At 32.5% G+C, this 23,957-nt stretch overlaps 1 protein-coding gene across 1 annotated transcript; it reads left to right on the top strand.

The window, feature by feature from the left end:
* The first annotated feature begins 19,769 nt into the window (after positions 1–19,769).
* On the top strand, positions 19,770–23,957 carry LOC133187908 (uncharacterized). Its single transcript, XM_061323306.1, has 6 exons — positions 19,770–20,363; positions 20,682–21,044; positions 21,678–22,081; positions 22,770–22,869; positions 22,973–23,058; positions 23,178–23,957. Exons 1-6 carry the CDS (start codon positions 19,832–19,834, stop codon positions 23,238–23,240), a joined length of 1,548 nt encoding a protein of 515 aa, XP_061179290.1. The 5' UTR covers positions 19,770–19,831; the 3' UTR covers positions 23,241–23,957.

Genomic DNA, 23,957 nt, shown 5'->3' with positions numbered 1-23,957 from the left:
ACCACTAGACTACATAAGTCCTGATAAAGTGTAGCATTTAAATCATGTTTGTGATATGACCCTTGACTTTTTCTCGAAAAGCTGCGAATGTTATGTCATAAAAGTATATTTTTAAGGTATAGTGGGTCATTGCTCCATATTTTTGGTAACCAAAAATGTATATTTTTATGCAAATTTTGAGGATTAACTTACAAAAAGATGGAGCGAAGACCCACTCATATCGAAAAATAGTATTATAGTATGAGAAAATGACTCTTTTAGCCCGCTTTTGTGTGTGTCTAATATTTCACAGGCAAATAATTTCAATATTTGAGGGATTTTTGCAAATTGTAGAGATTTTACATAAGGTATATTTTAATGTTAGACGAAATATCAAGGAAAATTTTGATATTATTGAAGTTTAATTTTTCATCTTCATGTTTGTCACACTATAGGCTTATCGCTCGTCATGTTCACCCATCTCCTTAAATTACGAAAGATATCGTATATAAAATGTACAGGACAATGCATTTCAAAGTGAAACAAACACAAATGCACATTATGTATACGAAAGGGCAACTAATACATACATGTACTTCACACAATAGCGACCAGCTAAAAGCAGTCAGGTGTAACAAATACAAAGGGTTAATATACCCCAGTGCTGATATCGGAGAAAGGAAAACTATTATGGCGTGTGTCCATATACGAGTCGTGTTCAGCTTTAAAACTGATTAATGCGTTTAGTATTTTGATGTTTTATTAGCCTGTGGCACATTTCACCATTCATAAGAAAATACAACGAACAATTAAATTTTGAACATTGTTAACACTCTTATGATCTATAAAATACTTCTAGTGACTTGGTACCTTTTCTTAAAGAAAAAAGTGAGTGGAATTGGGGGTTATTTGTCCGTTTAGGATAGTTATCGTTTATTTAGGTACTTAATGGCCTGCTATCCTTAAAGTCAGAGGATATAGCGAAAAAGTTCTCGCTTCCTCAGTGTAAAACAAAGTTCATGTTATTTTGTAATTGTTTTATCGGAAGGCACTTAGTGCATGGTGCATACCAGGGCTGTACCAAATATACGCATCTTCGAATGAGAATCTGAGTATGGATACTAGATTTATCATATTAACTTAGTCTGATGTATCCTAATGCAATAAAATTCATACCTCTCATTGAACTTGGTCCACCAACCAATATAATTAAATCTTCCTTGGCCCTAGGCATGTTCATTGAAACTACTTGCTGCACATTCTATTCATAATATGAGGAAAGTAGTTAGGCTTGGAAGAAAAAATAAAGAAATTCCAAAACATGCATCAAAATGTTCCCTCTCAAAATATAATCGTTCCTCCTTTCAGTTGTAAACGGTCAGCATTTCCTAGAAGTTCATTGAAATCTTCCAAAACCTTTAGTGTTATGTTCCGCAGGCAGACAGACATAAAAAAAATTACCTCCAAATCTCTTTAATTGCGTAGGTTATTTCATACTTTTAAACATACATGCACAGTATATTAAAAACCTTAAGGACCCTTTACAAACATGGAGATCAATCAAGATCTTTGGACGATTTGAAATTTGTTCAACCTACCAGCCTTCTCTGTAACCTCGAAAAGTAAGTCTCTGTGTGAAAGTGAGAATATTGCTACAGCATTTTCTCCCAAATCTCACACAATTCCCTAAGAACACTGGGATCTCAGTGATCTCTCAATCATTCATTGATCTCCAATAGATGCAATCTCCAGTAAGCTCAGCGATCTCTGCGATCTTCCAATAATCTTTCATACATTTCTACTTTTATGCTTTATAAATACATTTACATGTAATTTGCGTTTTTTGAAAGACCCCAGGGATATCATTGGGGAATCCAAGAGATGTTTTGTCAATCTTTCAGCAATCTTTGGGTGACCCTTGAGTGATTTATGAGAGACTGTATCGTAGAGTGAACACTTTGATGACACCATGGAGGCTGAGGTATGTTGGTGATAACTGGGCAAGAAGATCATCGAGAGATCTGGCCAATTTTGCACCGCTTAGCAATCACAGTCGCCACCTTTGTGTATAAGTGATTTTAAATATTCTACCTCGCTTAATTAGTGCTCAAAATATCCGTCCAAAGAAAGCCAGTAAAATAAATTGGTATTGATTTAAAACAAATATTAGTCAGGAAAACAAATACTTAAAAGATTAAATAATGTAAACAAGCACGTCTGGAAAAGTACCCATGCGAAAGTGCTGTGCTTTTCTCACAAACTGGAGAAGGTTGTCAGAATTAGCTTCTGTCCACATGGTCACATATGATGTCTCCCCTTCTATGGACGAGTTTAATATTGTCTGGATGTATTGCCAGTGAGGCACCTATACGCCAGCTTTCAGCAATAGCAACGAATATAAAAGCCACGTACACCTCTTGTGAGAAAGTCCAGAATACGAACAGCACCAGGCGATGCTTTGCGGCTTGTTTATCAAGATTTTCGTATTTCTACTCATTCAGTATTAGCAAGGTAACTGTGTGCTGTTACTGCTGCCAAAACGTACCATAAGGTACAGCCGTTCCAGACGTCCATTTGGTTAACTTCAAGTTGTGTAAGTTTCGTTATTTGATTCAACAAAGGTTATATAAAAGCCGCTATACCAAGCTTTATTAAAAACGTTTTGTTGTTATAGCTTCTCTTTTGCTTTAATGAATACTTTAAATTGACTGGAAGAGATGACGAACTACATTGAGATATAAAATGAATGTATTTTCCTTGCAGTTAGTTGTGGCAGTACTTACACTCCTATTGTACTGTCCGGATCCCGCCACTGTTGGCGGTTTGTTGGAAATCTCGTCAACTATTTAACTGCAAAGTCTCTATGTGCTGGAGAAGGAGGCAATGTCATCAGGGTAGACTCGCAGGAAAAGCAGAACAAATTCAAACAGTTTATTGGTAAGGAACTCATGTTATAGGATAGGGAGTGTTCTGATAGATAAAGTGGCGAAAACTCAAATTAATCAGCTCACCGGAGTCAGAGGCTAAAGTTACTAAATGTAGTTCAACCTGTGTAAATACATGTATATGTCTGTCTGCACACTTTTATGTACATGTATGTGAAAATAATACTTATACAAAGCGTGAACCTTTTCAGTGTCTCACATGAGTAGTGCATCGGGTGTTTGGATACAAGCCGAACGAAAGAACGCGGGATGGATTTACGACGATGGTACTGCTCTTACGTATAACAATTTTGCTCCACCTCCTTATGGTGACAACGGAGATCCTGCTTCGAACAGAGCCAGGGCACGGGCAACGGTTGGCTTTCAATGGAGTGACGTGAAAGGAAGCGCTTCTTTCTTTGTTGTCTGCGAAGTGACTATATAAATTAATTTTTTTGTAACCCTGCCCAATAAGTGGAGATATATAGCATGTACCTGTATTCCTTAAGGTGGGCGTGCATTCCTTCATTTTTTGTCAGTTTTTAGATTGTCATTTGCTTTGCCCACCAATGATCATACTTTACACATGCACACTAATAAAATCTGAGTTGTAATTGTGTCCCTTAAAATAAAAATGTTTATGTTGGGGTAAATAAATAATTTTCTTCAAACTAAATTCATCAAAAATAGATCCAATTTGTGCAGGCATTGTAAGTAAAGTCGGAGAGGATAATCCGTGATAGTTTCGGTGAAAATATTGGACAATCCCTCAATAGTGGATTCCTCCGAAGAAGATTGTCCTTTCCTTACTTTTTTTTTTTTACACAAATTTTATTGCTATATTGACATTAATTGTATAAATAAATACAATATTTCCCCCTTTCTTTCTGTCAAGAAGGCTGGTTTGTATACATGTAAATATTTAATATATTATCTTGAAAAGATTGATTAAAATCTTAACATGGCCGTAGGAACCGGGGGGGGCACGGGGGGGGCGTGCCCCCCAATAATTTTGCCGATATATAGAGGACTATAGAAAACATATATACTATATGCTTGTGCCCCCTCAATAAAAACGTCTGATGACCTTTTTTTTTTTTTTTGCTTGTCAAGAAATTTTTGGTAGTTGACAGTGCCCCCTCAACTGAAAGTGTATGGCTGTGCCCCCCCCCCCCCCCCCAAACTGAAATTGCTTCCTACGGGCCTGCTTAACATATTTTCGGTTACGATGACTTCGGTACATTTCTAACCGCTGTACAGGATGAGGCATATGAAATCAGCAAACAGTATTACTTTCTCGAAGGGCTGCACGTGTCTTCTTATTTCCGTCTTCTTTCAGCACTGAATGAAATATGAAGATAACGAACCTTAATCAAGCTCAAGAGTCCATAGAAACAATACACATTTGGAGCAGAGCAAACACTGACCTCTAAAACGATCAGAGGTGGGATCAGGTGCTATGGAGGAGTAAGTATTCCCTGTGACCGGCCACACCCGCCGTGTGCACCTTGTCATGACTGGGCAAACGGAAAAAACGTAGACAATTCAGTGCGACAATAATGGCCCAACAATTTATATATAAAACGTCAGTTAACATTCGACTTAATAACAGATTGTATTTGCTGACAAGGCCTTTGTATCAACCCAACAATTTATATATAAAACGTCAGTTAACATTCGACTTAATAACAGATTGTATTTGCTGACAAGGCCTTTGTATCAACAATGGAATTTGCGAAATGTTGACTTAAAACGAGACTGTTGATATTCTTGTTTCATCAACTTATTTGGCAATAGCTTGCCTCGTTTTAGAAATTGTTCGTACGTAAAGCATACTCTGGCGTATCGAATCAACTGGGAGACATAAACGCCATATGCAGGTGATAATTGTATATTGTAACATAAATAAGGGAAGGTGGCGATAGAAAAGTTGAAGACATCACGTTTATCATAAAGTTTTGTTGTTAGGTTACCATTAAAGTCTTTTTCAATTAAAATATGCAAATATGAAACAGATCTAGATGTGTCAGACTCTATGGTATCTTATATTTCGAGTTCAGAGGGATATATCGAATCAACGTAGGAATGAAAATGAATATTATGTTAATTTATAAAACTTATTTATTAACTTTATTGACTGGGTTTGAGGGTAACATGCGTTTTCTCGGACACAAGAACCAAACTGTTTGCCCGAGAACACAGTCAATAAATGTTTTGTTATACTTTTTATTTTTTATTTTTTTCACATACATGTATCTTGTGCTGGCTTCCATGGTGCCAATTTCTCTTACCCGCACTGCGGTTAATCTCGGTCAAATATAACAAATCTTAACGTTGAATTGAAGGTCACAGCAAGAGACTTCTTTTCATGTAGAAGTTTTTGAATAAACTCTGCTTCATATGAATACAAAAATAGGCCTACTAATAACGGAGCGCAATTAGTTCCCATGAGAATTCTGACAAATTGTCGGAAAACTTGAATAAGATTGAAAATGAATTCACTTTTCCATTAGAAAATTAGGCTGTGCTACACTGTACCATTTTGAACAAAGAGTCAAAATAAAGTTGGCCGGAGTTAAAAAATGAAATCTTGAAGACCGTATTTTTCATCTTACAAATTCTTTACCCGAAATGACTAGTCTATTAGTATTTTGATTCTAGCAGCGTGCCTCCTTCATAATTAATTATATAGTAAATGTTGACTCTTTTATGATGTAAGGAAATGGCATACAACCCTGTGATATCACATTTCTCAAACCTTTCTATGTTGCGTTGCTCATGTTGATCTAAAGACTTTAATAAATGTTGGGGCCTGGCAGATGCTGTTTACTGCCATTTTTGCAGTGACATTATGTCACCACAAACAAGGTCGGATGACATTGTTATTGTTCTACTAATTTTGTCTGCGATTGTTCTTGCAGATGGCCAAGTCTCATGCTTTATGAAACTTTACACTAATGATAATTACCAAGTGCAGTTTTGCATGAAACATTCAAAAAGGGTTGTCCTTACCATAGAAACAGAGGAAGGTCAGTTCAGGGTGACGTGTACTATTGTTTCCGAAGAAATTTAGATAATCCTGCCCAGTATAACGAGGGATATTGGCTTGGATTAAAAATTATCCCGGGGTCCATTTTTTAACGTTGAATATTGATATATAACCTCGTGGGTAGGTTAACTGAGATCTTTATACCCAGGATCATTTTTACAGGTGAAACGAAGAATTTTGACTAGAGTTAAAAATTAACGTGAATCCAACATATATGAATTCAAAGCGTACATAAAAGTCACGTGCTACCCACATGCATTAAGTGCTGGCTTGATGACGCGACCTCTTTGTATAGAATGGTATGAATTGTGAACGTCAATTCAATTTTGTTATATGATGTTGAATTTTGAACCGGTTCAATTTTCAACGAACTAGGGTCTGAATTCAAACTGTTGGTATCAAACTTCAAAGTTATAACCTTCCGGGTCAGTTTTCAAATCGGGTCAAAATTCTTCGTTACACCAGACATCGATAATTCGCAGACTGATGCAAAGTAGTAGTTCTGTTTGTTTAAGATAGTTAAAGATTTGATAGCGGAGGAGAAAGGATCTGTTTAGTAAAAAGTGTCACACTTTGATGATTGAATTTTGCATGTACTTAATTATAATAATTGTTTTTGTAAAAAAGTTAAATGAAGATAAAAATTTAGTAGTTGATATACTCTCTCCTTTTGAATCATATTAGAGAAATAAAGCTTCTAGCAAGATGTAGAGAATTTTTGAATGATAATGACACGTTGCTTACTACAATTTATTCAGTTTTCATTGCACTCCATTTTTGATTTTTGTTTCCCGCTTTCGCAATTTCAAGCACTGGAACATCTGTCCACTGCCTGACCTTCTGTCAATCTGTCTGCCACATAAACTATAACCTTTTGATTAAGAAAAAAATAGGGCTTTCATCTTCCATATATGTGTTTATCGGTGAATTTTTCATAAAAAAATAGAAGACAGCTACAATATATCCAACCAATAAGACTCCGAAAACGGGGGAACACAATTCTGAATTTGCTCGTTTTTTCTTCAATATTCGTTACGTCCTTTATGTTGTCAAGAAAGGAAATAAATACATCAAGAAGAAAATGTTACACACAGACATTATGTATGGATTACCAAACTTTGGCCTTTGTGTTAAATTGCTAATGTTCAGGAACGTTTCAAGAAAAAGGACTCTTCTGCTCTTCGTTAATAAAGTGGTAAAGTGTTAAAGTACATAGGATACTAAAAAATAGAAATTTGTAAAACTGTTCTTACTGGCTATTGCCTTAAAGACATTTATCACGAAGTTGTTCTTTAAAACCATCTGTGCACTATTGCAATCACCCCATAATTTATACTTTCATATCTATACTGAAATTTAGTACAAATACACGAAAAACTTAGTCCCCCTAAAACGTCCTCATATACTTTCTGGATATTGATGTACATGTACTTCATACATTTAGATTTATTTACATTGTTGTTTGATAGCTAAGATATTAACAGTAGTGAAGGGGAAACTTCAAGAATACTGTGAAACAACATACATGTATTCGAGAAGTGGTGTAAATCAGATGTGGATACTTAAAAATTCCAAGGAACTTTTGGAAAATTTGAAATCACAAGATTTTACCAAAATCAACAGCTTAAAAACTTACGACTTTTCAACTTTATACACAACCATTCCCCACGATAAATTAAAATCCAGGCTTTTTGATATCATTGACAGCTGCTTTTTCAATAAAAATGGAACTCGTAAATTTATTTACCTTGTCATTGGTCATTTGCAAAATTATTTTGTTAAAAACATTCTGATTGTACACACAAGTACTCTGAAGTTGACATTAAAAAGATGCTTGAGTTTCTGATTGACAATATCTATGTAGTTTTTGGAGACCAGGTCTTCCAACAATCTATTGGAATTTCCATGGGTATCAATTGCGCCCCGTTATTAGTAGACCTTTTTTTTATATTCATATGAAGCAGAATTTGTCCAAAATCTTATACGTGAAAAGAAGAAAACACTTGCTGTGGCCTTCAACTCGACATTTAGATATATCGACGACGTATTGTCAATTAACAATGGTTATTTCCATTCTTATGTCGATACGATATATCCCGGTGAGCTTGAGATAAAAGATACTACAGAGTCTGAAACATCTGTTTCATATTTGGATGTTTTACTTGAAAAAGATGTTAATGGTAATCTAACAACCAAGCTTTATGATAAACGTGATGACAAACTTTTCAATCGCCAACTTCCCTTACTTATGCAGCAATATACCTTCATCACCTGCATACGGGGTTTATATCTCTCAGTTGATTCGATACGCAAGAGCATGCTCTACGTATGCATAATTTCTAAAACGAGGTAAATTATTGACAAACAAGTTGATGAAACAAGAATATCAGCAGTGTCGTTTAAAGTCATCATTTGGTAAGTTCTATGGTCGATACAATGGCCTTGTCAGCAAATACAATTTATCATTGAATCAAATGCTGACTGACGTTTTTCGTACTAATTGTTAGGCCATTATTTACACACTGAATTGTCGACGGATTTTTCCGTTATTTCCCGATCATGACAAGGAGCACACGGCGGGTGTGACCGGTCGACAGGGGATGCTCACTCCTCCATGCCACCTGACCCCACCTCTGATGTTTTGGAGGTCCGTGTTTGCTCTGGTCCTATTTTGTAATGTTTAATGGACTTTTGAGCTTGAAAACTGTTCGTTATCTCCATATATTTCATAGCATAATAGGAAATCCAGTGTATTAAAATAGCTAATATTATGCCAGATTAGTGTAGTGTATTGTTTCAACTAATTTTCTCGCAGACGGTTTGAACAATTTTAATGAAACTTCTCAGCAATGATAATCGTGTATGCATCTTTCAAAATGGCCATCGTTGCCATAGAAACGGAGGAAGGTCATTTCGTGAAGACCAGCGCTATTGCTTGTAATTGGTATTTAGTTTGTTTATCTTCTCATTTATTGATTGATTGGTTAAATGTTGTTTTATGTCGAGTCGGCAGTATATCATATTTTGATTAAAGATGACTTTTAATGAAAATTTCGTGAATAGCTATATTTGTGCAATATAAATAAAACATGTACAAACTGTTTTACAAATCTCAAATACATAATTATTTTGAGTATCCTACATGCATTTCCTTAACGCTCATTGTATATTTGATAGAATGTAGCATTAATGATTAAAGGTTATATTTGATAATTAAAATTGAATTTTCTACTGCAAATCGAGGATATGAAAAAAAACAAAAACATATGAACTTATACATCTAATTCATCTCGTAACACATGGACACATCTCAGTAAAATAATTCACAAAACTGTTCCCAGGGTCAATAACGAAAGTTTCTAAAAGATACCCAGCTAGTCAAAATTTTACACGCCTCACAGTGGGATCATATACTGTATGTAGTCATGAATAACATGAAGCTAGTCAATTAGCAGCAAAACTAGATTCCCATTACTATGCATACAGAACTGGTCACACAGGTTAGAAAAGTGAGTTTCTCTCCACTTTAATAAACTATAGCCCCACGTTATTCAAGTCCCTCCATGATATGACATAAATCCCGGTAAATAAAGTCAGGTTTTCCTTATAATAACAAACTATAGTCAATAGTTAGTAAAGCTGGGCTTTCATTACCATACAGATCTGGTCACACGAATTAGAATAGCACCTTTTTATACCATAAGGGACTAGGCTCTAGTTAAGAAAGTCAAATTCTCCTTACCACAGTAATCTAGATCTATTAATAAAGCCAATTTCTCTAAACACGTTTAGATTGATAGTTATTGTTACTAAAGTCAGTGTCTCTATTATGTACGTGTCACTGGCTGCTAAAACCAGTGGTTAGTAACCAGATTCTTATATCTTTTTGAAGTACATATAGTCGCTGGTTAATAAAACCAGATTCTCCTTACAGCATCTAGGTACTGCTACAAAGTCAGATTCTCTTAATCAGTGAGGTCACTGTCTATTAGATCCAGTGGTTAGCAGCCAAATTCCCATTACCTAGGTAATGTACATGAAGTCACTTGTTAAAGCCAGATTCTCCCTACAATACTGGTTATTAAGGTCTGTTTCCCTAGATCATGAAAGCCAATGCCTAGTCCAGTGGTTAGAATCTTGATTCTCCTTACCTTTGTTAGATAGATATTGATTCTCTGTACACTATCTAGACATAATTAAAGTCAGTCTCATAAGTCATAAATCACTGGCTATTAAAACTAGTGGTCTAAGCAACTCCCAAAGTATGTCTCTGTCTCGGGTAAGTTTAGTTTCCATTAACCCATTTTCAGAATGCTTACGACGTAACATCCAAATTCCGCAAATAACAAGGTTGCAATTGCATTAAACTCACCCCCACCCCAATTTTCATTTCCTATGTTAGGTAGTCACTGGTTAATACAGTCAGATTTCTCCTTGCGTGTCTTGTTACTTAGGTTAGTATATCTATACCACGAGTCACTGCCTAATAAGACCAATGATTAGTTACCAGATTCTCATAACCCAGCCTGTCACTGGAAAGCAAGACAGATTCTCAAAAACTAACAAGTTGTGGTCAAAACTTCAGCAAAATAATTATTACTACTCTACATTCAGGACTAATCCATTTATCTTAAGACTTTTGCAAATATCAACTTCTGACGAAATTGTTTATGTGATTAAATTTTCTCAATATATAGTAATCCCGAGTCAATTTTTTCTTTGATAATGTAATTCTTACATTATATGCATTTCATGATGTTTATACATGTACACAACAAACAATTTAATTTCATTTTCCTCAATCTAAGTTATATAATATTCATATTCCTTCTACATGTATATCCTCATTCATGATGTTTTAAATTTGACAAACCATTTAATAATTTTAAAATTATGCTAAACCAACCTTATATGATGTATTATAAATTTTCAAGGGGTGTGTCTACGGCTTGTTGAATTCGAATCTTGACATTCTGTTATTTAATAATCTCGTTTCCGCTAAATGTATGTTAACATTTTCGTCCATCACTTGTTTTTGAGTTTAATGCAATTGCATCCTTGTTATTTACATAATTTGGGTGTTACACCGTAAGCATTCTGCAAATGGGTTAATTGGAACTAAACTGACCCGAAACGAGACATATTTTGGGTGTTGCCTAGACCATATTGAATTTTAACCTTTGTCGTCTTGTTTCTGAAGGAAGAAACTAAGGCTTTCTTTAAAAAATATTATAAAATAAAAATGCATGAACATGTTTAATTTGAATGTATAACTTAGGTCATTTAAGTGAATTATTTTCAGTTGAAATAAAGTTGAAATAAAGTTTGCAATATAATGATCCGGTATTTTTAGAATGAAAACATTAATTCTAAAGTTTACTTAAATTTTTGTTTTATGAGTGTCTTTTTTGACGCTGCTTCCGTATTACAATTAAGATTTATGCTCTTGTCAAGACATTTTTTTCATTGTACAATATCAGTTACTTGGAATTGAGAATAGCAAAATATGCTTATGTATGGAAAGCAATAGGTGACCCCAAGTCATGTTATATATATTTGTAGATTCCTAATTATACGCGAGGAATTACTAGTACTGTCGCGTAATTTCCCGAGAAGCACTACTCGCAAATTTAAATTACACGCTTTTATTTTTATGGTACGGAATTCCGTGTAAAATCTCTTGGTCAACCGTTCACTCGCGAATTATCTTTCTTGCAATTCGACGTCAAAGAACCAATTTGCGATATTAAGTAATCGCGAAAAATCTACAGTATTTCATTGTAAATCAATCCCGGCCGGTCATGATAAAACCCTAGTAATGACAGATCATGACCGGCAAGAATTGAACTACGATGAAATAAATTGCAGCTCTCCACCGTCAAGTGGTGGCGTCTCCATATGAGTGAAAAATTCTCGAGAGGGACGTTAAACAACAAACAAACGATAATATATATGTATAAATATATAATCCCCTTTTGCTTTCCATAGGATCTTGACAAGGCCAGTGTTGCAAGTTCTTCAAAATTTCAAGCTTAATTTCGAAAAATTGCAGATTTCAACAACAGATTAGGTAACAATTTGTTTGATAATAGAAGTTATCTAAGCAAATGGGAAAAAGAAACATATTTAATTTATGTCATTATTGTAAGGAATGTCCTGAAACATGAGTGTCAAAATGTTAAAAAAAATGGAATGTTACCAGTGAAATTTTAAAATTCAATGTATCATGGTAACTAATAAAAACAATTTTGCTTTACAATCTTATATTATTCGTAGCCCTTAGAATTAATAATTATGAAATGTGGTAAAGACTGGAAGAAATAGCCGAATCATTAGGTAGAATTTTATGTTATGTTAAAAATTTTTAAAATACATATGTACATTTTAGTATGTTCTAAAAAGATATCAAAATATAATCAGTTGAAATTGAATATACTCAAAACTCGATAAAAAAAAGTTAAAGATATTCATCTAGAATTTTTGTAGTATATGAAAAGCTGCACTCAAACTCTTTTTTCATATTGTGCATTGATACATTTTTTCTTCTTAAAGATGTGTTTGAATTGGCAGGTATTATTCCTCTCAGTAATTTACATGGATTGTTATAATGGTATTTGTTTGTTTTCGTTGTTAATAAATGATGACATATGATTGTACATGTCTAAAAACTATAAAATAATAAAAAATTGCTGAGATTGAAATCATGACCAGCCCATGCAGCTTGGATGACCAAGTTATCAATCCTGACTTAATAAAGTGTCATGTTGTAAATTTTGAATTTACCGGGTGGCAGTAATTCAAAATTTACAAAAGATTTAAATCAAGACCTGACCGGCCAGGATTGGATGTGCCTGGATTGAAATCCTGGCCATGTCATATTTGTAATCTTGATATGTGTGTGTCTGTGTGTGCTTGCGTGTGTGTGTCTGTGTACATGTATGTGTGTGATGGTGTGTCTGTGTGTGTTTCTGTATATGTGTCTGTGTGTGTTTACCCGCATTGTAATATATATATTCACTCAGTCCATTGTATTTTGTAACTTTGATTCTTGTATAGAGAGGGTATTTATAGGCATTGCCTGTTGCCCAATCTATTCATTATTTTGAATAAATATTGTTTAAATCAATAATCTTGATATGTTTAGGATTGTAATACTGGTAGTCCAAGAATAAATTATAATTAAATGTATAGGACAAGCGTTGGGAGTCCTCTATGGCTTTCCATACAAATAATTTAACATCAAGGTCATTTGTACTTGAATGTTTGTATACAAAAATATGGAAATTTCTGCCCGATTCTATACTAGATATATTTCAGTCTATGGGATTTTCCTATTACATGCAATATTTCTGCGATGCGAATATGTATCACCATTGCATTGTTAAATGTATACACGAAAGCTATATCAGATAACCATCCGCAAGACTAAAAACAATTTAAAAAAAGATTCTTTCAGAAATGAAAACAGGTTTCATAAAAGATTTTTTTTTTTTAAAAAAAAAAAAAAAAAAGTGGTATTCTATCAAATTTCACTAACTTTTTAAAACGGAGAAAAACAAATTAAAGTAAAGAAGAAAACAGATTCAATAAATCAATTTATAAAAAAAAAAGGAACAAAAATAATTTTCGAAACTAAAAAAAAACTTGAAACACATCAGGCTAAAAGTTGTTAAGCAACTATTTTGGATTGTGATATATTACATGTATTTTTATGCCCCCGTAATCGAAAATTCAGGGGCATATAGTTTTTGCCCTGTCCGTCTGTCTGTCTGTCTGTCTGTTTGTCCGCGAAAACTTTAACCTTGCCCATACACAAAAGCTATATCAGATAACCATCCGCAAGACTGAAAACAATTAAGAAAAGATTCTTCAGAAATGAAAACCGGTTTCATAAAGATTTTTAAAAAAGTGGTATTCCATCAAATTTCACTAACTTTTTAAAAACGGAGAAAAACAAATTAAAGTAAATTAGAAAACACATTCAATAAATCAATTTATAAAAAAAGAACAAAAATAATTATCGAAACTATAAAAAAAGCATGACGCACATCAGGCTAAAAGTTGTTAAGAAACTATTTTGGATTGTGATATATTACTTTCACAGAAAACTGGCATGCCACCCTTCAATCTTAAGTTTCATCCTTACAAATGATTGGATTTAAATTAAGAAATTAAATCTTTTGAGCAGTATTTCAGTGTTTTTGCATTTATAGCAATACATCAAAATGATCAAGTGAAGCTTTAAAAAAATCATTGGTAGTTATCAAGTTCAGTGTGAGTAACTCTTTTAGAAATGGAGCAAAAACTCTGATATATATCACGATTTTTGTAGGAAATAACAAGTTTTATAAGGAAGATTAATTGGAAGATGTATTAATCCAGCTGTTTTTATACACGTGATAGATGATCAAATAGCAGAATTAAAATTACTCACTCGTTTTCTTTCTTTTACCTTACAGATCAGGTTTACATGTATTATGTTTAAATAAAATTAAAAATTAAAGTTTCATAAAATATTGAAAGTAAAGAAATTACATCTTCAACAATCGAAGTGATAATGGTCTTAACTTGTTTAATTTATTTGATAAAATCCCATTTAGGTGATAATTAAAATAATACTGGGCACCATACTTTTTGCTGCCATCTCTGATTCATTTACGTTAAAACTGGTAGATTTTGAATTCATTTAAACCTCAGATTCACGCCTCGATAGGCTATTTTAAGTGTTGTGCACTTGGTAACGCATTAAGTTATACTTTATTATATATATTAGATGCAAACTTATAAAAATATAAACTTGATAAAATCTATTTCAAATATCTACAATATTTGAATTGAAAATGGGAAAAAAAGATAATTCGTTTTATAAACTTACATTTTGGGGCAATATTGCTTAATGGTGGAATTATTTCAGTCAAGGTTAAATCGACATATAGAAAATGAAATATTATCATCATAAAAATTTTTGCAACTGGCATTCCCATGTATTAGAAAAAGAACCACATTCTAAAGCTGCCTACCTATTATGCAGGTGAGAGTTTCTATATCAGATGTGAAGCTTTGGATGATAAATTATACCTTGAAGGTTAATAAAGATTGACACTATTAATTAATGATTATTTTTTCCGTTTTCTAGAGGGAGACATTTCAAAGAGAACAGCAGTTAACACTCTTGCGGCGGTGCCAGATGGTATATGAATGTATCTGCGTATATTATTAACTTTATCCAGAATTACCAATTCTGTTTCATGACACAAATATAAATTTGTTCGAGTAGTGTGAACAAAATTTATGGGGATTTCAGCTCAGTCATTGTGTTTATGAGGTACACGTGTTCTACATTTTTTTTTTTTTTTTTTTGAAACGTTTCAATTTTATAAATATCTGAATTTGGACGTTATTTGCCGATGAAGTGTTTATCTTTCTAGTTCCGAAAAATGAATGAATATATGATTTTAAGGTTTTTGATATTCTATCAGAATATTTAATAGTATCTCACTAGATATCATTTGAAAAGCAAACTGGAAATTCTTATTTAATTGTCAAATGAAAGTCAAAGTACAACAAATTTGTAGCAAAATTGCAGGCCCCGAAGATCAAAAACATATGTCATGTTCTAATTTTTGAATTTACCGGGAGGGAGTAGATATAAAATTTGGCACATGACAAGTTTTCATGTTCTTAATTTTGTAATTACTCCAAACCGGTAATTTCACAATTTAGAACGAAACACATTTGTCAAAATTTAGATTTTAAATATCCTGTATTTCTAAAATGGTTGCAAGATTGTATAGTTTTTGTTCTCAGTTTCTTGCTTGTCACCAGATTATTTATTACAGAAATCTTGATGGGAGAATACTGTATTTGTTTTTCGTTGATCTTGATGCATACTTAAAAATATCAATTACTTATACTATAAAGCAGCACAAGCTGAATGTAAAGAGATAAACTTTATCTGAGTACTTTTCAAAATTGAGTTATTGATCTGTTTTGTCATATTTTTCATTTCTAAGTTCTTCTGGGGTTTTCATTTAAAATTCATTTTGTAAATGCCTAAAAGCAATATTTCTGAAAAAGAAATCGAAGTACATGCTATTGTTATGAAATATTTTTCTACGTCTATAATTTTTGTTTTTCAAAGCAAGGGGACTACATGTACCTAATTTTAGGAACTTCTGTCCAATCCTATTAACATATTGTCAATAAAATATGTTCAAAATCAATCAAAACCAAAAACCAAGACTGTTTGATAGGAGAACAATTCACAATAGCCTATTGCTGTAGTTCCTCTATTCAAAATTCAGAATCTCTCACAAACATCCATCTACAAATCATCCATACTTCTGTTTAAAAGCTGATATGAAATTGTAGATATTTAATCTGATTTTTGCATTATAGTAGTATTTAAATAAACATTGTTGAATGCATTTCTTATGCCTCTCTTTCGCAATATTTTAGTTACGTAATACTCCACAGTTTTATGAACATTTTAAGAACCCCTATCTTTCAAAAATGTTAATTTTATCATTACCAGGTACCAGGATAACTCTTAATTATAAAGTTCATATTAATACTTTAATTTACAGCCCAAAAATACAATTGAAAGGGAGCAGTTCGTAATTATTAATAAATAATGACATCATCGCCAATAACGTTTATAAGTTTTGATATTTTAATTGCTTCTTTAATATCTCTCTCTCTCCTTCTCATTGAACAATTAAGGGGTTCATATGTCTGATATAAGATGACATTGTATGCATAAGACTATTGGTCACACTCACTCTAATTCCTATTTAATATTCCAAAGATATATTAAATAATAAAAAAAATCTCATGCAGTCTTTTTATTGTTATATTAACGAATGCTTCTAATTAGTTGTGATAATTCGTTTAATTTCATAATTGTCTACGAATGCATGTTCCGAAGCTTTTTAATCTTGCATATCTCTCTTTTTTATTTAATGAATTCCTTAAAAAAATACTTTTCATTTTACTTCTTTTTGGATTTTTTTTAAACCGAAAAACACATTTTAAGCAAAGCTACTCTTCACCTAGAAATATAGATAAATAAATAAAAAAAATCGATAGTAATTGTTGAAAAACATTTTCAGAGGGATGATTATTACACATTATTTTGCCAAAAAAATCTACTTTTCTGTTTGTTAATAATGTTCTGACTCGACCATTAAAACCCTTGGTTTCATTAAAATATATTTTCTATGAATGTCTTAAGGTATAATGTGATAGTGACAAATTACTTATCACGTGTATCTAAAATAACATTGAAAAAATGAGGCGTGAAAAGTCCTAAAAGTTTAAGTAGTTTTTTACAACAACGCAAAAGATTATCAGAAAAAATTCGGACTTATTTAACCACAATTCTATATAAACACACAACTCCATTTTATTTTCCATGTATTTCGGAGAACTGAACAAATTCTATTTATAATTTTCATTTCTTTTGCAACAAGAGTTATGGTATTAACCATGCTTGAAAATTTTAATAAGAATGAGACCTCAGTTAATTCTTAAGATATGTAATATAGCATTAGTTTTGGAAACATTTATCAACGTTTCAAAGAAAGAACAATAATTTTTATTATAATATATTTAAGGTATCGCATGACTGACAGCTCTAACAATACTAGTAAAATAAAAACGTCAAGACCTGGATAATTTTAATAAAAAAATACATGGATGACCCTAAGTATATATGTTGTATTTAATTATTCATACGCTCCTTTATTTAACAACAATGACTTAATAATGAAATAAAACCACAAGTTCTCCATATTTGTCATAAGAACATGTGATGCTGAGATGCATTGACAAGGGGGTCTTCTACATAAAACATGACTGGTACAATCTCTCTATGATTATTCCTGATTTTTATTCAACTTGTTAGGTTGATGTTTAATATTATATCAAGACTAATTATTTTAATGTTCAAAATTGGGACATGACTTAATTTGAATATAAAACAATTCGTTTAAAGAATGATTAATTTAATGTCACATTATAACTCATTCACCGAGTAGACGTTTTATCAATTTATGTATGAAATGTGAAGATAACGAGCAGTGATCATTCTCAAAAGTCCATTTGAACAATACAAATTATGAGCAGAGCCAACACAAACCCCTCAAAACAGAGTTGGGATCTGGTACCATGGTGGAGTAAACATCCCCGTCGTCTAGTCACTCCCGCTGTGTGCTCCTTGTCATGATCGCATAAAGGAAAATCCGTAGAAAATTCAAAGTTATAGTATCCAAATAAAGTATGTACAAAATAGAAAATAATGGCCTATCAATTTTTATAAAAGACGTTAGTTAATATTCGACTCCATTGTGATTGCAAACAATGGCATTGTATCGACCATAGGATTTGCGAAATGTTTACTTTAACGAGATTTTTGATATCCTTGTATCATTAACTTATTTGTCGAGGTCCTGCCTCGTTTTAGAAATATTTTGCACAATAACATGTTCTTGCGTTTCGAATGAACTGGAAGACATAAACTCAATATGCAAATGATAATGGTATATTGCTACATGAATAAAGGAAGACTTTTCCACGGTGTCAAACTGTCAATTTCAGGTCCAAAAGGAACATTCGCTGCAGAAGAAAAACAAAATACGTAATAATGATATAGTCAAAGACATGCTGAAATGGCGCCTTATAAATTCGGCTATAACTCTCTATACATGCTCACTTTCTTGTGTCCAATAGATAAACACTTTTTGAAGGCATGTTACAATAGACCTCTGATTGTCCATATCATTTTTTTTTCAGAGCAATGAAATATAGATCTGGAAGAAGTTTATCTATAGATAAAGAAAAATAAAATCTAATGTTTAAGTATGATAATTGAAAACGTTCAATGGTTTATTGTCCCGAATTGAAACATCTGTTGTTGCAAAGTGTTTTACCTTTTGGATACAATTATAGTACATGTACCAGATGGTTAATTATTCAAATTCCATCCTTTTCAATCTGAATGATCGGAACGGATTCACATTAAGTTGTACGTCTGCAGGTTTTTACTTATGATAAGACAGATTATTAATCTTTTTCTTAATTTTTTAACTTCAGAAAAATAAACGCATAAAAAGTTTTTGATTTATAGCAATGCACCATTCTGCATCTTCAAAGTTGAAACTATCACCGTTTTTAAAAGTGAGTTCGTGGTTGTCTTTCCCAACATGATAAATTAAATGACCAAAACCGTCAAGATATTATCCTTAAATTGTCCACAATATGTCAACATATGAATTACTAATTATACAAAATGTGTTTTATTTCGACATCTGTGACAAAAATAAGCATTTCATAGACAAGTAAACAATGCAAATCGTTGCTGAAATTGAGAACGTCACGCATCAGCTAATTTTAAATGAAGCGTAAAATAAGACCATTAGCTGTCACAGCAGTCTTATATAAAGCCCTCACGACCGACCCTTGATTAATAAAAAACTTATTTACAAGTTATATTATCAAAAGTAAGGGAATCTTTTCATCTGTGCTTGTCGACTACCTCGTTCCTTGAATACAGAACAAAAGGTATGATTTTTATAGTCAATCATAATATATCATACATGAATTATTGTAACTTACGCACTGAGAAGTGATAATCTTTAATTTATAGCTAGTATTTTACTTAAAACTTTTTAAATGATAAAATTCAAGATACGATAATTTAGTTGTATGTACATGTAATATACGCTATGCATGTTTCGAAGAAGGGATCTTTACACCAAATATACAATATAATGTATATATTTTTATTTATTTAATTTTGCAGAAAATGCTACTGTTGCAACAAATAATATATTGTCAGCTGTGCGTGCTGCTCGTCAAATCGGCACCTTCACTGATTAAGATGGAAGGTGATAAAACAGCAGTTGAATCTCCTCAGTACCTCATCAACAACACAGAAGGCACCCTCTACAAGGGTGATGATAGAACTTCTCCCTCTGTCCACAGTGCCGAGAAGAATATCGCGGAGAATGGAGAGAAACAAAACTTCACAGCCGCCTCTGAAAACTTTTCTGTTAATAATATTTTAACTACTTCAAATGAAAACATCAGCAATTCTTTCAGAAAGACAGGCCCGGCTATTAAAAAAATAAAACCAACTGTCGAAAAAATGAAGAAAAATGAGAAGAAACCAAGAACAACGAAATCTTTAAAAGAAAGGAAAGGTAGAAAGTCAGCATTCTCGGAGGACACCCCTGTGAACACATTAACACCTTCGATGTCCCCGGCCCTGGGAACAAAAACACCGGATCCATTTTACGAGGGTTTTGGATTTTTCGAAACAACAACACCATTATTTATCGAGATGACTTCTACAACTACGCCAGCGCCTTTAACTCCATTTGCCCCAAAACAACCTTCAACTACTTTTTCACGTTAGTAAATGTTCTCTATACATGTATGTCTTAATTAATCTTACTACTGTAAGTCACTAAAGTTTTGCGACACTTTTTTTTTTTGGGAAATTGTTGTTTGGTATTTATAGGCGAAACAAAATTTTCACGAACTTTGGTTAATGCTCTATATAATCTTTAATAGGAGGATTATACGCGAGAATGAAATTTTCGCATGTAGGCGGTCTCGCATTTAAAGTGAAATTAACATTCTCGCGAATAAAAAGTGATTTACAGTATTCCCAAATTATAAGATTCTGTAATTAATACTGATCTTGCATAATTTATTTCATATTGCAGCTTGCCCACCTAATATTCGAGCCAATCCAAATAACAGAAATGAATATCACTATCTTAGTGGTCCTTGGTCAGGATACTACATAAAATGTCCTGCTGGTCTGCAATTTCGTGAGGATAAATGTATTTGTGATTATCCTTACATAGAATCCGTCAAAAATTGCCCTTGTTGTGAATCTGGGGTAATGAAACACGATATGCACAGAAACATGTTTAAACGCCTGATAAATGGAGTGTGGGTCGATGATTCCTGTCAGTTTCATTCTATGGTCTGGGATGACAAAGAGTGCAAGTGCGTCTGGGATACTAAAATGTCTGAGAAAGAAGATCTGGCAGTTGAGGAACATTTGAAGCCCTACCGTCTATGTAAGTAAAATATTTTGTATAGTTTATTTATTTTTATATAACTTTGGTCTTGTTATGTAAAAAAAAATCTTTTAAAATTGTTTTACTGATCAAAAAGATTTTTTCATTCGAGTTCCAACGAACAAAGATATAGTTAGTCCCATATATTTTTTCGTTATTTCAAAATAGGTCACGCATACAAAGTTTGAAGAAACAAAGTTATTTTCGATACCTTTTTTTGTTTTAAGGAAATCCCTCTAATAAATCTTACTACGTTTTTTTTTAATCAAAAACTACAAAATCATAATAATACCATCAACCATCAAATTTCTAATTTTGAATTAAATCTGTCTTGTAGATTTGAAATTGAAATATATTATAATTATATACGAAAAAAATCTTTATAGATTTTGGCACTGTGTTGAAATTGAGCAGAAGAACAATTAATTGATTATGAGTATTTTTATTTTTTTTAAATTCATTTCATGTTTTAAGTAATTTATCTTTTTTGTTAACCTACTAACTTCTATTTTATTGTCATATTTAAACTCTTTATAAAAGTATCGACTTTTCGTTCGAAATATACTCTTTTTATGTTGTTACTAGTGGCGTATGGAATCTTATATTAAATTAATAACACGAATTTCTATACAGACAATGAACGATGCGTCACCCTTCTAAACATGACTTTTGACAAAGAATTGAAAGATGAAGACGGCAAACACATCACCGGAACAAGAAAGATACACAGTCGGCGATTTAAGGCCATCAAAGGAGCCGTAAACAAGGCCATGTTGTTTGTATATACCCCTTTTGAACTGCAATCTTTCAAAGGAAATAGTTTGGAAAGAAACATCTACATCAGCTTCAACTTTAAGCCTGTTATACAGAATGCAAAGAAAGTCACCCTATTCACAAATGGTTGTGAGACACAAACAGCTATTCGGCAGATCCTGTCACCTTCGATTGAGATTAATTTCTTCCCACGTGATGAGACAATGGAATTCATATTAAAAACTGAGTCAAAATCTGTGGACATACATACGAAGCCAGTACGGGTAAGTAAGGAAATATGTTCATTAAAAATTGACAATTAAGAAAAGGAAATATGTTCATTAAAATTTGACAAGAAAAGGTAGAACTGCAGTGATTTAGCTTTTTTGAAAGATGTAGTCTTACTACTGCAACGGTGTGTGCAAACACGATGAGTAACGCACACACCGTTGTAATTATGAAAAATAAAAAAAACATAAATGATTTCATTAACATTTCTTACACCCCCTTCATTTTAATTTATATTTCAAAATTCCTACCTTATCCTTCGGGTAAATTTCTATTATTGGAAAAGTCCCAGGAATAGCTACTGCCATAAAAGAAAATAGTGCAAATTTCTTAAAGGCTTTTAATATTTTTTTTAACAATCTGAAAGTATTAATTTAGTTAATTAACAAATAGGTACAATATGACTCGTATAAGAAATGTTTGTGTGTAAGCATTCAGTAATTTCTTCATTCAAACGCCAGACAAACTTTAGAAACTGGGTTTTGTATGTTATATGTAGATATCCCTTGAAATTTTTTAATGCTTTTAATTACGGGAAAACAAAGTAAATGTAAATATAAAATTATATAATTGAACATTTTGCTTAAATTCTAAATTATTTGGCAAATAATGTTATAGGGGAAGCTATAAAAATGTACTGTTTGACATAAATGATAAACAACACTAATGTTTTATTTCTTGTAGGACCCCTTTGACTGGTACAGAGTTAGAATGTATCTACAAGACAACGTATTAACGATTATCGTCAACAATGTTATCCTATACCGTTCAGCAGGATTAAATGGTAAATTGTCACTTTTTTAATTGAACCTGTAAAGTATTGTACTAATTTCTTTCTATTTTTTTTTTTTTACTTTTTAATAATTTCCCGTTTTCATCTATTACAGGCAAAATTATCAGCACAAATTGTAACTTAATGATTGGAGGATCACCGTTTAGTAATGATCAGAGATATATGGGATACATGGACGAGGTATCTGATGGTTGATTTCTGTTTTATCAAAACTATCATTTTTTGTAACATTAATTTGATTTGTCAATTACAATTTCAATCACTTAAAAACATACTGAACTATTTTTTTTCTGTTTTAGATATTGATAGTGAAGCAATGTCCCTATGCAAAAATAAACAACATTGGACTCCAAGCCGGCTAAGCGACTACATGTATATCCAGCAGGTGAATAATATCAAACCCCCATTTGATACAGTTTGCCCGTGGTTTCACAGAATTTTCCATCTCGATTATAAAGAACTTTTTTGATTTGCCAAGCTGTTGATTTCTTGACCCTTGTGACTCTTTCCTTGTTCTCCATTGAAGTACGTGGACTTACTTGAGCACAATATCGTGAAAAAAGACGGACAGACATGAAATGTGAACGAAAGCACTACATTATATGTACACAGTGCAATGAAATCTATGTTACATTTTAGGAAATCCATCTTACTTTTTTGTATATAGCATGTAAAATTATTATATGGTCGTATTTATTTTTCTTTGAAAGAAATCCTTGTTGTTCTGTAAATAATATTATTATTCAATGTAGAATAATTGTTTTTGTAAATAGTTCCTAGCTTTTTCATATTTAAGGTTGAATCTTAAATTAAATCTTTCCCTAATAAAAATCATGGAATTGTATTACGTTGATTAAATAACTAACCTCTCTGGACTCACAGCCAGATTTGACCTGTGTTCATGTACCATCATTTCTATCTCTTATGGATCCTTTACAGGACTGTACTATACTCAGAAACTGTTGAGGCTCTTATACTGATTCTATTCTATTATATACTCGCCCTTCTATCTGTTGTTTTGTGTAGATATTTATTATCATATGTAGTATTATAGGGGGTCATGATTGTGTTCACCACCA

This window comes from Saccostrea echinata, unplaced genomic scaffold (assembly GCF_033153115.1).
Source record: "Saccostrea echinata isolate AGI-Se365-2 ecotype Australia unplaced genomic scaffold, CSIRO_AGI_Sech_v1 ptg000015l, whole genome shotgun sequence".
NCBI classification, from domain to species: Eukaryota; Metazoa; Mollusca; class Bivalvia; order Ostreida; family Ostreidae; genus Saccostrea; species Saccostrea echinata.
Note: the sequence above shows the minus strand (reverse complement) of the source record. Positions and strands in the feature narration are given on the sequence as shown.